At 41.9% G+C, this 15,595-nt stretch overlaps 1 protein-coding gene across 10 annotated transcripts in view; it reads left to right on the top strand.

The window, feature by feature from the left end:
• Cc2d2a (coiled-coil and C2 domain containing 2A) overlaps nucleotides 1–15,595 on the top strand; it is an 84,500-nt gene that overhangs the window by 28,778 nt on the left and 40,127 nt on the right. For all 10 annotated transcript variants that reach the window (XR_015636776.1, XR_015636777.1, NM_001427810.1 and 7 more), the window contains 3 exons: nucleotides 8,678–8,887; nucleotides 9,501–9,607; nucleotides 14,181–14,321. Coding sequence is in view for 8 of the 10 variants with exons in the window: in NM_001427810.1 (NP_001414739.1) it covers nucleotides 8,678–8,887; nucleotides 9,501–9,607; nucleotides 14,181–14,321 (458 nt within the window). In the remaining 2 variants the exon portion in view is untranslated. The remainder of the gene's footprint in view (nucleotides 1–8,677; nucleotides 8,888–9,500; nucleotides 9,608–14,180; nucleotides 14,322–15,595) is intronic.

The following is a 15,595-nucleotide window of genomic DNA, read 5'->3' as shown; positions in this document are numbered from 1 at the left end:
GATTGCTTTAAGACCAGTTGCTCAATTCTTTTGCTGGAAGGAGCTTTGGAAGCTATTTATGTTAACCAGAAAATTGCAAGATTGTGTGGCATAAATGTTTTATTTGCAAATTATTAGGGTAAATGGATGTTGTAAAACTCCATGGCAGCACTGGTGATCCCACCCTACATCATCTATGGGGAACATGACCAGTACTATCTACATGTAATCCTTTTGCATGTCTCAGGTAGGTATACTGGATTGGGAGCAGAAGTCCCAAGGCTACCCTGGCTGTGCTTTGGGACCTTGGGCAAATTTCTGCGTATCTCTGGGCCCCTCTGTATCTTCATCTACAGAAATGGTAGGCTGAGGAGAAACACTCAGTTGGCCTTTGTCCAGTATGTGGAGCCTTGCATGCACCATCCTCTTTATGCAGCAGGGATTGCTGGATGTCTGCAGTCTACTGAAGTCCAGAACCAAGTAACAGCCAACATAGAGAAGGGAAAAGCCCTTACCTGGTGGGATGAGGCTTGGAACGGGCAGAAGAGGAGATTCTGGCATTAGAGAGCCATGATTATAATGTTAGTCCACAGCTGACTAGAAAGAGAAGGAGCTATCTCTATACTTTTGTCACATCTGTGTATGTCTCTCTCTCTTTCTCTTTCTCTGTCTCTGTCTCTCTCTCTCTCTCTCTCTCTCTCTCTCTCTCTGTGTGTGTGTGTGTGTGTGTGTGTGTGTGTGTGTCTGTGCATAGAAACATCTCATTCATTTAATAGAGTGTCTGGCTTTGCAGTTATTACTGTCAACATAGTTTTCTGTATGTGTATTTCTCGTAACGCATGTTCATATGAGCCTTCCTTTGCTTCTTTGTACTGGAATTCTAAGAAAGGATATATGAGTTTTAGCCAGTCATTTCTTTTTGTGTAGCCCAGGCTGGCCTCGAACTCGTAATCCTCCTGCCTCTGCCTCCTTCAGCAAATCCTACTGGTGTGTGCCACCACAACCGGTTACCCAGTCATTTCTTACCTAGTCGGTTCTACATGGTTCTTCCGGATGAGCAAATATATACACTATTCATGTATATTTAGAATTAATGTTTTCCTTTTTTTTTATTAACTTGAGTATTTCTTATATACATTTCGAGTGTTATTCCCTTTCCCGGTTTCCAGGCAACCATCCCCCTCCCCCCCTTCCTTATGTGTGTTCCCCTCCCCATCCTCCCCCCATTGCCGCCCTCCCCCCAACAATCTAGTTCACTGGGGGTTCGGTCTTAGCAGGACCCAGGGCTTCCCCTTCCACTGGTGCTCTTACTAGGATATTCATTGCTACCTATGAGGTCAGAGTCCAGGGTCAGGCCAAGTATAGTCTTTAGGTAGTGGCTTAGTCCCTGGAAGCTCTGGTTGGTTGGCATTGCTGTACATATGGGGTCTCAAGCCCCTTTGAGCTCTTCCAGTTCTTTCTCTGATTCCTTCAACGGGGGTCCTATTCTCAGGTCAGTGGTTTGCTGCTGGCATTCGCCTCTGTGTTTGCTGTATTCTGGCTGTGTCTCTCAGGAGCGATCTACATCCGGCTCCTGTCAGCCTGCACTTCTTTGCTTCATCCATCTTGTCTAATTGGATGGCTGTATATGTATGGGCCACATGTGGGGCAGGCTCTGAATGGGTGTTCCTTCTGTGTCTGTTTTAATATTTGCCTCTCTATTCCTGCCAAGGGTATTCTTGTTCCCCTTTTAAAGAAGGAGTGAAGCATTCACATTTTGATCATCCGTCTTGAGTTTCATTTGTTCTAGGCATCTAGGGTAATTCAAGCATTTGGGATAATAGCCACTTATCAATGAGTGCATACCATGTGTGTTTTTCTGTGATTGTGTTAGCTCACTCAGGATGATATTTTCCAGTCCCAAACATTTGCCTATGAATTTCATAAAGTCATTGTTTTTGATAGCTGAGTAATATTCCATTGTGTAGATGTACCACATTTTCTGTATCCATTCCTCTGTTGAAGGGCATCTGGGTTCTTTCCAGCTTCTGGCTATTATAAATAAGGCTGAGATGAACATAGTACAGCACGTGTCTTTTTTCTATGTTGGGGCATATTGTGGGTATATGCCCAAGAGAGGTATAGCTGGATCCTCAGGCAGTTCAATGTCCAATTTTCTGAGGAACCTCCAGACTGATTTCCAGAATGGTTTTACCAGTCTGCAATCCCACCAACAATGGAGGAGTGTTCCTCTTTCTCCGCATCCTCGCCAGCATCTGCTGTCACCTGAGTTTTTGATCTTAGCCATTCTCACTGTGAGGTGAAATCTCAGGGTTGTTTTGATTTGCATTTCCCTTATGACTAAAGATGATGAACATTTCTTTAGGTGTTTCTCAGCCATTCGGCATTCCTCAGCTGTGAATTCTTTGTTTAGCTCTGAACCCCATTTTTTAATAGGGTTATTTGTCTCCCTGCGGTCTAACTTCTTGAGTTCTTTGTGTATTTTGGATATAAGGCCTCTATCTGTTGTAGGATTGGTAAAGATCTTTTCCCAATCTGTTGGTTGCCATTTTGTCCTAACCACAGTGTCCTTTGCCTTACAGAAGCTTTGCAGTTTTATGAGATCCCATTTGTCGATTCTTGATCTTAGTGCATAAGCCATTGGTGTTTTGTTCAGGAATTTTTTTCCATTGCCCATGTGTTCCAGATGCTACCCGAGTTTTTCTTCATTAGTTTGAGTGTATCTGGTTTGATGTGGAGGTCCTTGATCCACTTGGACTTAAGCTTTGTACAGGGTGATAAGCATGGATCGATCTGCATTCTTCTACATGTTGACCTCCAGTTGAACCAGCACCATTTGCTGAAAATGCTATCTTTTTTCCATTTGATGGTTTTGGCTCCTTTGTCAAAAATCAAGTGCCCATAGGTGTGTGGGTTCATTTCTGGGTCTTCAATTCTGTTCCATTGGTCTATCTGTCTGTCTCTATAACAATACCATGCAGTTTTTATCACTATTGCTCTGTAATACTGCTTGAGTTCAGGGATAGTGATTCCCCCTGAAGTCCTTTTATTGTTGAGGATAGTTTTAGCTATCCTGGGGTTTTTGTTATTCCAGATGAATTTGCAAATTGTTCTGTCTAGGTCTTTGAAGAATTGGATTGGTATTTTGATGGGGATTGCATTGAATCTGTAGATCGCTTTTGGTAAAATGGCCATTTTTACTATATTAATCCTGCCAATCCATGAGCATGGGAGATCTTTCCATCTTCTGAGGTCTTCTTCAATTTCTTTCTTCAGAGTCTTGAAGTTCTTATTGTATAAATCTTTTACTTGCTTGGTTAAAGTCACACCGAGGTACTTTATATTATTTGGGTCTATTATGAAGGGTGTCGTTTCCCTAATTTCTTTCTCGGCTTGTTTCTCTTTTGTGTAGAGGAAGACTACTGATTTATTTGAGTTAATTTTATACCCAGCCACTTTGCTGAAGTTGTTTATCAGCTTTAGTAGTTCTCTGGTGGAACTTTTGGGATCACTTAAATATACTATCATATCATCTGCAAATAGTGATATTTTGACTTCTTCTTTTCCGATCTGTATCCCCTTGACCTCCTTTTGTTGTCTGATTGCTCTAGCTAGAACTTCAAGAACTATATTGAATAAGTAGGAAGAGAGTGGGCAGCCTTGTCTAGTCCCTGATTTTAGTGGGATTGCTTCAAGTTTCTCTCCATTTAGTTTAATATTAGCAGCTGGTTTGCTGTATATGGCTTTTACTATGTTTAGGTATGGGCCTTGAATTCCTATTCTTTTCAGGACTTTTATCATGAAGGGGTGTTGAATTTTGTCAAATGCTTTCTCAGCATCTAATGAAATGATCATGTGGTTTTGTTCTTTCAGTTTGTTTATATAATGGATCAGGTTGATGGTTTTCCGTATATTAAACCATCCTTGCATGCCTGGGATGAAGCCTACTTGATCATGGTGGATGATTGTTTTGATGTGCTCTTGGATTCGGTTTGCCAGAATTTTATTGAGTATTTTTGCGTCGATATTCATAAGGGAAATTGGTCTGAAGTTCTCTTTCTGTGTTGGGTCTTTGTGTGGTTTAGGTATAAGAGTAATTGTGGCTTCATAGAAGGAATTCGGTAGTGCTCCATCTGTTTCAATTTTGTGGAATAGTTTGGATAATATTGGTATGAGGTCTTCTATGAAGGTCTGATAGAATTCTGCACTAAACCCGTCTGGACCTGGGCTCTTTTTCGTTGGGAGACCTTTAATGACTGCTTCTATTTCCTTAGGAGTTATGGGGTTGTTTAACTGGTTTATCTGTTCCTGATTTAACTTCGGTACCTGGTATCTGTCTAGGAAATTGTCCATTTCCTGCAGATTTTCAAGTTTTGTTCAATATAGGCTTTTATAGTAAGATCTGATGATTTTTTTGAATTTCCTCTGAATCTGTAGTTATGTCTCCCTTTTCATTTCTGATTTTGTTAATTTGGACACACTCTCTGTGTCCTCTCGTTAGTCTGGCTAAGGGTTTATCTATCTTGTTGATTTTCTCAAAGAACCAACTTTTGGTTCTGTTGATTCTTTCTATGGTCCTTTTTGTTTCTACTTGGTTGATTTCAGCTCTGAGTTTGATTATTTCCTGCCTTCTACTCCTCCTGGGTGTATTTGCTTCTTTTTGTTCTAGAGCTTTTAGGTATGCTGTCAAGCTGCTGACATACGCTCTTTCCTGTTTCTTTCTGCAGGCACTCAGCACTATGAGTTTTCCTCTTAGCACAGCTTTCATTGTGTCCCATAAGTTTGGGTATGTTGTACCTTCATTTTCATTAAATTCTAAAAAGTCTTTAATTTCTTTCTTTATTTCTTCCTTGACCAGGTTATCATTGAGTAGAGCATTGTTCAATTTCCACGTATATGTGGGCATTCTTCCCTTATTGTTATTGAAGACCAGTTTTAGGCCATGGTGATCCAATAGCACGCATGGGATTATTTCTATCTTTCTGTACCTGTTGAGGCCCATTTTTTGACCAATTATATGGTCAATTTTGGAGAAAGTACCATGAGGAGCTGAGAAGGTATATCCTTTTGCTTTAGGATAGAATGTTCTATAAATATCTGTTAAGTCCATTTGGCTCATGACTTCTCTTAGTCTGTCTATGTCTTTGTTTAATTTCTGTTTCCATGATCTGTCCATTGATGAAATCTCCTACTATTATTGTGTGAGGTGCAATGTGTGTTTTGAGCTTTAGTAAGGTTTCTTTTACGTATGTAGGTGCCCTTGTATTTGGGGCATAGATATTTAGGATTGAGAGTTCATCTTGGTGGATTTTTCCTTTGATGAATATGAAGTGTCCTTCCTTATCTTTTTTGATGAATTTTAGTTGAAAATTGATTTTATTTGATATTAGAATGGCTACTCCAGCTTGCTTCTTCCGACCATTTGCTTGGAAAGTTGTTTTCCAGCCTTTCACTCTGAGGTAATGTCTGTCTTTGTCTCTGAGGTGTGTTTCCTGTAGGCAGCAGAATGCAGGGTCCTCGTTGCGTATCCAGTTTGTTAATCTATGTCTTTTTATTGGGGAGTTGAGGCCATTGATGTTGAGAGATATTAAGGAATAGCGATTATTGCTTCCTGTTATATTCATATTTGGATATGAGGCTATGTTTGTGTGCTTTTCTTCTCTTTGTTTTGTTGCCAAGACGATTAGTTTCTTGCTTCTTCTAGGGTATAGCTTGCCTCCTTATGTTGGGCTTTACCATTTATTATCCTTTGTAGTGCTGGATTTGTAGAAAGATATTGTGTAAATCTGGTTTTGTCATGGAATATCTTGGTTTCTCCATCTATGTTAATTGAGAGTTTTGCAGGATACAGTAACCTGGGCTGGCATTTGTGTTCTCTTAGGGTCTGTATGACATCTGTCCAGGATCTTCTGGCTTTCATAGTTTCTGGCGAAAAGTCTGGTGTGATTCTGATAGGTCTGCCTTTATATGTTACTTGACCTTTTTCCCTTACTGCTTTTAATATTCTTTCTTTATTTTGTGCATTTGGTGTTTTGACTATTATGTGTCGGGAGGTGTTTCTTTTCTGGTCCAATCTATTTGGAGTTCTGTAGGCTTCTTGTATGCCTATGGGTATCTCTTTTTTTAGGTTAGGGAAGTTTTCTTCTATGATTTTGTTGAAGATATTTACTGGTCCTTTGAGCTGGGAGTCTTCACTCTCTTTTATACCTATTATCCTTAGGTTTGATCTTCACATTGAGTCCTGGATTTCCTGTATGTTTTGGACCAGTAGCTTTTTCCGCTTTACATTATCTTTGACAATTGAGTCAATGATTTCTATGGAATCTTCTGCTCCTGAGATTCTCTCTTCCATCTCTTGTATTTTGTTGGTGAAGCTCATATCTACAGCTCCTTGTCTCTTCTTTTGGTTTTCTATATCCAGGGTTGTTTCCATGTGTTCTTTCTTGATTGCTTCTTTTTCCATTTTTAATTCCTTCAGCTGTTTGATTGTGTTTTCCTGGAATTCTTTCAGGGATTTTTGTGACTCCTCTCTATGGGCTTCTACTTGTTTATTTATGTTTTCCTGGAATTCTTTCAGGGATTTTTGTGACTCCTCTCTATGGGCTTCTACTTGTTTATTTATGTTTTCCTGGAATTCTTTCAGGGATTTTTGCGATTCCTCTCTGTAGGCTTCTACTTGTTCTCTAAGGGAGTTCTTCACGTCTTTCTTGAAGTCCTCCAACATCATGATCAAATATGATTTTGAAACTAGATCTTGCTTTTCTGGTGTGTTTGAATATTCCGTGTTTGCTTTGGTGGGAGAATTGGGCTCCGATGATGCCATGTAGTCTTGGTTTCTGTTGCTTGGGTTCCTGCGCTTGCCTCTCGCCATCAGATTATCTCTAGTGTTACTTTGTTCTGCCATTTCTGACAGTGTATAGGTCTTCAGCTGTTCCTGTGGGCCTGTGTCTTGAGTTCACCAGGCAGGTCACTTGCAGCAGAAAAGTTGGTCTTACCTGTGGTTCCGAGGCTCAAGTTTGCTCATGGGGTGCTGCCTACGAGCTCTCCGAGGTGGCAGTAACCAGGAAGATCTGCGCCGCCCTTTCCGGGAGCTTCCGTGCACCAGGGTTCCAGATGGCGTTTGGTGTTTTCCTCTGGCGTCAGAGATGTGTGCAGAGTGCAGTCTCTTCTGGTTTCCCAGGTGTGTCTGCCTCTCTGAAGGTTTAGCTCTCCCTCCCACGGGATTTGGTGCAGAGAACTGTTTATCCGGTCGGTCCCTTCTGGTTCTGGCGGTGTCTCAGATGCAGTGGATCTGCTGCTCCTGGGCCCTCCTCTACGGGGACCCAGAGGCCGTATACAGTTTCCTCTTGGGCCAGGGATGTGAGCAGGGGTGGGCAGTGTTGGTGGTCTCTTCCGCTCTGCAGCCTCAGGAGTGCCCACCTGACCAGGCGGTGAGGTCTCTCTCCCACGGGGTTTGGGAGTAGAGAGCTGCTGCGGGCAGGGATCCGCCGGTTTGGGACTCCCCCCCCCCCATAAATACCGGAAGTGCCCGGTCCTAGAGGAATTTTGCCTCTGTGTGTCCTGAGTTCACCAGGCAGGTCGCTTGCAGCAGAAAAGTTGGTCTTACCTGTGGTCCCGAGGCTCAAGTTTGCTCGTGGGGTGCTGCCTATGAGCTCTCCGCGGCAGCAGCAACCAGGAAGGAATTAATGGTTTCTTACAGGACCTAATATAGTGTGTCCTATATTTAATTACTGAAATATTCAGATTCTCCTTTAAAATAGCATTCAGCTTAACTTTAATGAGAAACCATACTAACCTTTTATTTATTTTTGACAATGTCCAACATGCATGCAATTAATTATGTCCATATTCTATTACTCCATCTTATCACTCCTGAATACCCCTGCTTCCTCCCACCTAGTCCCCCTCATTTATCAGACCTTATTTTAAACATCCTTTTGAAACTGATTGTGTGTCTTAAAGCATCATAATCTTGAATAGGAATACATTAGCTATGTGGTTTGCATATGAACTGTACTCCACAAAATGATGACATGCCCACTTCACTGAGCTTGCTTTGAGAGTTTCTGGAAACCACACCATCTCTGAGGCTCTCTGTATCTTCACCTGTAGAAACAAGAAACTGAGGAGGATTTAATTGGCATGTTGTGGCTCGATAGACATGTTCCCAAATTCCTCACATGTATCATCTGATTTATTCAACAATAATGAAGAAATCAAAGAACTCATCTGTGCCAAAAGCATTGAGTACTCTGTCTCAAAGCACTTGGTACTGTCTTAAAGCACTGGGTACTCTTTCTTAAAGCAGCACACCCTAATGGCAGTCTGTCTCTAACCAGGAATATAAGCACAAAATGAATGATGCTCCCGGCTTCAGTAAACAGTGGTGATTGATGGGAAATATTTTGGAAAGGTTCTAGAAGGAAAACAGTCTCATTTGATACACTCCATACCAAGGAATTCCCTTCTTGTTTTCTGCACATAGGGCTCAGCCTTCCCCCACCTCCCTCCCTCCCATTATTCAACATGCTACAAATTTTTACCACAAAGGGCATCTGTGATTCAAATAGTCATGGGCATCAGCTATAAAACACAAGACTTCAAGAAACAAGGAAGTCTACAGGAAAAAGATCCATGATTGTTTGCATCTGACAGACTTTCCTTTGAGAACAAGACTTAAGTCTGCTCTCTTTGGCAGGCAGAGAAGTATGTCCACAGTAGACAGCATATGATTGCATCTGGAGAGCCTCCAGGAAATTTCCAACTGGACATCGATATTTCGGGCTTAATCTTCACTCATCATCCCTGTTTTAGCAGAGAGCATGTCTTGGCATCCAAACTGGCCCAGTTGTATGACCAGTTCCTTGCAAGACAGCAAAGAAACAAGACAAAATTTCTTACAGATAAGGTACTTGTGTTCTCCATACTTGTTGTTGTTGGGGCTGGTTGTTCTGATTAACCACTGGGGATGCTTCTAACATCAAACATTTCTGTCCCCATTTCACATGTTCTCTGTCCAGGGCGTATGACACTGTCCTACCTAGAGGCAAAAGGAAGGTGTCTTATTTCCTCTTCCCGTTGCTGTGCTAAAATGCCATGACAAAAGCAACTTGAAGAAGAAAGGGTTTACTTGGGCTCACAGATCAAGATAAAGTCCATCACATTGAGAACGTTAAGGAGGCAGAAGCTTGAAGCAGCTTACCATATCCATTATGTGAAGAGCCCAGAAAGACTCACTGTTATCTTTGAAAGTAAACTTGTTTCTGAAATACTTAGTAAAATTTACATTTCTAATGAGCAGTCTGATTATTCTGCTCCCAGAGCAAAGATGGATAAATGTTGTTCATAGAGTTCCAGATTCACACAAACAGAATCAGCAATGTTTTGTCAGTATCAGCTTTGGTGCTTTTGGTGAAAGTCTGAATATTGCTGGAGCCTTAAGCATCCACAGAAGAGCTCTCATCTTTCAACTCATGGTTAAAGAGTTTCTAACCTAAAACTTCTATTCCTATCATGTTAAGCTTCAAGCACTAAGAAGAGCTGTTGAGACCAGTCTTAACCCAGAGAAACCTCATCAGTCTCTTGACACAACCCAGAAAACCATCAATGAGTATAAATCTGAAATTCGGTGAGTAAAGTTTTCAAGGACTTCCCTTGTTCCATTAGATGTGAGTTTGCAGTTCTTATTTCCAGACTTTTGAAAATGCATTGAATTCATATGGAATTCTGCCAAATGAAACAGTGTTAGTAATTTAACATATTAATGCAGCTCAATTTCCAAGAATCGAGGAAGGCAGAAGAGCTCTCAGGTCCTAGCTACCGACCCTTTACCTCTGAACTGTAGGCTATACATAGACTCTGAGAGAACAGGGAATCACTGTCTTCATGTACCCACAGCTGAGGCCACCAGGTTCCAACAGACACCTCCAATCTCAATGTCACACAGATTGTCCTTGGAGGATCATAAATGTGATTTGTGGAGAGGGTTCATGGTGGACAAGGGGCAGTAGAGAGGTAAAAAGGGTAAAGACTAAAAAGTGTATATATGTGAAGTTATTAAAAATAACTTTAAAAATCAGTATAGCACAAAAGGTGCCCACCAGCTGGAACGAAGAGACTTGGGGCTGTATAGTCTAAAGAGCCACATGCCTGTGTCACAGGGAGACAAATGCCGTGATGTGTAGCATCATTCACAAAAGTGAGATTTAGAAATAACCCAGTGCTACCAGGATCGAATCTGGGCAGACACAGACGTCTGTTCCTCAGTTTAAGATGGATGTGCCTGATAACATGCTCCCACATCGGAAAATCTGGGACGCAGTGTTCAATGATAAACCCATCCACCATAGACTGTCTGTTACACAGTGTGGCCTGCTAAGAGCACATGAACAATACCCGTTTGTCTCAGGTAATCATCTGTTCTATGGACAGAAAAGGTATCCATCCCATTCTTTATCCTGGGAAGGAGGAAAGCGGTGTGAATTTGGCAGGGGGAGGGCAGCCTTCAATTGTAATATCGTTGAAAAGAATTCAGAGGATTGAGAGAAGATGTCAGTGGGCAGCATCTTGTTCAGTGTCTAGACTTTTCTCTTTCTTTGAGTTATTCATAATCTTAAAATTCAAAATGTAAGAACTTAGTCATTGCTCCTAAATAAGGAAGTATAAAATATGAATGGGGTCTATGTGCACATGTTTTATTGTTTTGGGGAAACTTGAATACTCCTTTTGTATGTGCTCACGTCTCAGTCCTTTGCTTCTCACCACACATTAAGTCTGTATCGTTCAAAGGCCGCCATTTATTATATGGATGTACTAATACATTTACTATAGAGTGTGAAGTCCCCAAGCGACAGGCATTGCTCGGATAGTGTTTAATTGTACAATAATTAAAATCCCTGTGTGTTAGTGTGTGGGTATTTTTACAGAACCAGGTCTTAGAAAAGAAAATAGTAATCATGGAGTCTCAATGTATGTTTTTCTTTCTCCAATCTAGGCATGAGTTGGAAATTCTGCTCGCAAAGTGAGAATTAGTGCAGTTTGTATACTGGAAAAGAATAAAAAAGTATGCTTAAAATGTTAAGTATTATTCTTATTACAGTTATGTTGGATGTTTGGCAAGGCCTTTCTCATTATGTAGACAAGCCTGCCCTCACATCTGTGGCAGTCCTCCTGCCTCAGCCTCTCAAATCCTAGAGGTATAGACATATATGGTCCTAAAATTATTTCTTATATTTAAAACACAGCCTCTATTTGATCGTAGTTTAGTTTTAACTTAGAGTAAGTATGAAAACAGTGATGGACTTGAGAGAGACAGACACAGAAAGAGGAATAAAAGGGAGAGAAAGAAAGAGAGGGAAGGAAGAAATGGAGACACACAGAGGTGGTGAGGGAGAGACAGAAGAGAAACAATCACGGTTTTCCCTAGAACTGTACTAATGAATCACTGAAAAACAGTTAACTTGGATCTGAGGCAGACTCATTACACAGGACCATTACAGTTACTCCCCAGGTATTGGAGATGAAAACTGAGCATTAGCAGAGATGATGCAGTCTTTTGTTTGTTTGTTTATTTTTTAAAAAGGAGTTCAGTCCTTCTTTGAGTTTTCACTAAGGGAAACTAACCTTGGGTAGATCACTTGTTGAGTACACCTTTTCTTTAGCCCCCTGAAACCAGCTGATCACACACACACACACCCAATTTCCTGTGGTTTCCCCAGCCTGACATCTGCTGAGCCCTCAGTTGGTATAGTTGACCTGGACCAGCACCACTTGAAACGTTTCACACTTGAGTTTTAAAGCAGCATCGTGAGTCTCTTGGTAATCCCTTGAACAAGAGTCAGAATGTCTAAGGCAGGAACCATGGACGCCATGTGCTGCAGGGAGAGACTTTAACTCTCTACTGAGGCTTCACACTGGATGTGCTCTCTCTTGAGTGAATAAGAATTTAAGGACTACAGAAGTCATCCAGTTATACCTCTTTATCACACTTCTACTTATGGCCAAACTTCTGGAAAGCATTCACTTCCGTACCATCTCCACTACAGTCACGTGCCCCTCACTCACCCTGCCTTTGAGGCAGATCTTACTGCAGCCTCTGAGACCTCTGCAGCCTTCTCAGCTTGCGGACACTGGCTTTCCGGCTCTTCCCTGGTGACACATAGTTGTCCTCCTTATTGTCCTTGGTCCAGTTTGCCTCCTCTATCTAGCTAATAAAACCGCAAAGTGTGTGGTCATCTTAGCCCTTTAAAGCTGTATTCTCCCCTAAAAGGCATCCTCTCCTGTTGATTAACACAGAGGTCGGTGCCCAATCTGGGTGCCCCATCCACGCTGCAGACTCCGTCCCCCCTACGTGGGACTGCAGGAGTACTACCTAGTACCCTGCTCAAGAATCACCCTTCTCTCTTCCTCCACAGCTCTGCCATGCTTCTACTTAAATGTTCTGGGATTCTTTGCTATTTAATGCATATGAAAATTATTTTTGTTGTTGAGAAAAGTCTTCAGCATTTCTGAGAGATTGTCTTGTTGGGAACTGCAAAAGGAAGTAGAAAAAACTCTGAAGGTGTTAACTCAGTAAATTAATTTGATATTTCAGTTTTTAAGAATAAGGCAGAGGGCTGAGCAATGGTGGCACACACCTTTAATTGCAGCATTTGGGAGGTGGACACAGCAGATCTGTGAATTTGAGGCCAGCCTGGTCTATTGTGTTAGTTTGGGGACAACCAGGGCTGCACAGAGAAACCCTGCCTCCAATAATTAAGTAAATAAACAGACAAATAAGGCAAGGGAAGTAGCAAATAATGGGCTAAAGGAGGATCAGATCATCTGACAGTGACAGTTGACCTCTGTAGGACGGAGGCCAGGCTAGGGTCCACACACATATCGTATGTGATAACTTATCCTCCCAGCAACCCTGCAAAGTGACTTCTGTTAACAAGCCTATTTCACAGATGACCTTGGAAAGTGACTTAGCTTGTCCAAGGCTAGCTAGTAGGTGCCAAAGCAGAATTCACACAAGGCTGTCACTCCCTTGCTTCCTAAGGACATCAGAGATTCCTGAGTCCTGGGATCCCAACAGTAACTGTCATACTTTGCCACCCCCTTATTCTATAGCCACCTGTTGAACCACTAAGAAGCCAGAGACCTTTACTTCTCTGTACTGTCTCTATAGCCTAAGTCAGTACAAGTAGAACTGTCATTCTCAGGCCTTCCCACAGCCAGGATGCTGATTTCTAGATTGTCCTGCCCCCTTGGCTTTCTCAGGATGTTCTCATAGGTCAACCCTGTGTCATGCATTGCCATCACTTATGTGTCCATCTTCCGGGCTATACTGCAAACTATTTGAGCACACAGGCACTGCCTGTTTCGTAGGCATATCTGTGCACCCTGGTCAGCACATGGTACCTGTTCGAAATGAATCCACTAACTGACTTATGTTGTATTACAGTGAATTTGGAGTCTGGATTTGGCTACCATTTATGAAGGTTTAATATATATATCAGATTATCCCAAAACATATTAAATAACTGAAATAAAAAGAAAAGCATTTTCAAATGCCATCTCTGGAGTTGAAAGCAGAACCGCTTGTCATCTCATTAGCACTAAACTTCTTCACAGCAAGCAGCAGCACTGCATCCTCTCTGTGCAGAACTCAACGATTTATGTCAGCATGAAGAGCCCTCAGTGCTTGTCTGACACCTGAAATGCCAGCATTCTTCATCTGAGACAACCACTCTTCTTACTCTCTTCCTGTCATAACTACAAAGGAAGCTGCCCATAGGAGGGACAATAGTTTGAAAAGGATTTTTAAAAGATAATTTAGCCTATCAAATTGAGATTCAGCTCAGAGAGAATAAATTAAAGAAAATGTCCAAAATACAGACCCCATGCTCTTACCCCCTCTTTTTCTACTTTCTTTCACAGCTACTAACAAAACAGTTTCTCAAAAATACTGAAAACTCTTAGCAAGAGAAAATTGCCATATAAGTGAATTACAGAAGCAAAGAATCCCAAATTCACTCAGAAGCCGTGGCAGAGCTGTGGAAGAAGAGAGAAAGCCGATATGACACAGGGGGCTGGGCTGCACTTTTGCATCCACATGTACAAGGGAGGGTTGTCTGCGTCAGTACGTAGTAACAAAGCACTATTAACGTTTTATAAATGAACACAGCTGATACAAACTCACCAATGATTACATCTCATAGGCAGACTCGAAAGCTGCGAGATGCTGAACAAGAGAAAGATCGAACACTGCTTAAGACCATCATAAAGGTCTGGAAAGAGATGAAGTCATTACGGGAGTTCCAGAGGTTTACGAACACACCATTGAAGCTCGTCTTGAGAAAGTAAGGCTTCTCAGAGACTGGTTTATCTGGCTGCGTCATACATAGAGATGTGGAGTGCGTAGATACAGTTTAAAGCAGTCTTGTACCTGCTTCCCAGGCTGAGAACTAGAGTGTCTCGGGTACCTGACAGCTCCCATGCCTCTCTCCAGCCTCGGTAACAGCTGTCTGCCTCAATGATCATCGTTTTCCTGCCTCTGTATGTAACCCCTGAGAATACACAATTTTTTTAAAAAAATTATTTATGTTAAGTTTATGAGTACACTGTCTCTGTCTTCAGACACACCAGAAAAGGACATTGGATCCCATTACAGATGGTTGTGAGCCACCATGTGGTTGCTGGGAATTGAACTCAGGACTTCTGGAAGAGCAGTCAGTGCTCTTAACTGCTGAGCCATCTCTCTGAGAATTCACAATTTAATATTGCTTGTTTTCCACTTTTATAGAATCATTGTGTGAATACACAGTTGCTTCTTTGTGCTGTGTATATTTCTGTGATGGATAGCTTACAGCTACAGTATTGTTTTATAAGTCCCTACTGTAGGAGCGGAGAAGTTGGCTCAGTCCAGAGAATGCTTGCAGCATAAGCATAAAGACATGAGTTCAAATCCCTAGCACCCATGAGAAAAGCCAGGCATGCTTGCACAAGTTTTAAATCCTAGTGCTTAGAAGCTAGGGTTGGGAACAGATGGATCCCAGAGGTCCCTAGCCAGCCAGTCTAGCCAACTGATGAGAACCAAGTTCGGGATAACACACTGTATCAAAAAGTTAGGCTAGGGACAATAGTGGAAGACACTCAACATCTGTCTCTAGCTTCCACACATGTACATACACATACACACACACACACACACACACACACACACACACACACATAACCACAAACTTCACTACATAGAGTTTCAGACTTACCCCTTGGTGTACATGCACCTTGGTTTCTTGGATGTATGTCCCTGAAAGTGAAATTGTATTCTCCCACTTGACAAGCTGACTCCAAATGCACTCCAAAGGGGTGATGCCCCTTAATGCCTTCACCAGTGTCCCTGTCACCAGTTGGGGTCAAACATTGACTGGTATAATTTCTATTTTCCTGATTTCTCATAGGGCTGGGGTTTTTTTATGCTTCCTTTACTTGTCTGTAATTTGCACAAGTTCTGCAGATCCCTGGGACCTGAACTTGCTCATGAAATGTGTTTCATGATGACCTCTCTGTTCTTAGGAGCTCTTCCTCCCTCTTCCTTCCCACTCTGTTCCCTCTGTTCATTTCTGCCTGCCAC

The sequence above is a fragment of the Rattus norvegicus genome, chromosome 14, assembly GCF_021556685.1.
Source record: "Rattus norvegicus strain SHRSP/BbbUtx chromosome 14, alternate assembly SHRSP_T2T, whole genome shotgun sequence".
Classification (NCBI taxonomy): domain Eukaryota; kingdom Metazoa; phylum Chordata; class Mammalia; order Rodentia; family Muridae; genus Rattus; species Rattus norvegicus.
This window is presented reverse-complemented; position numbering and strand designations above follow the sequence as displayed.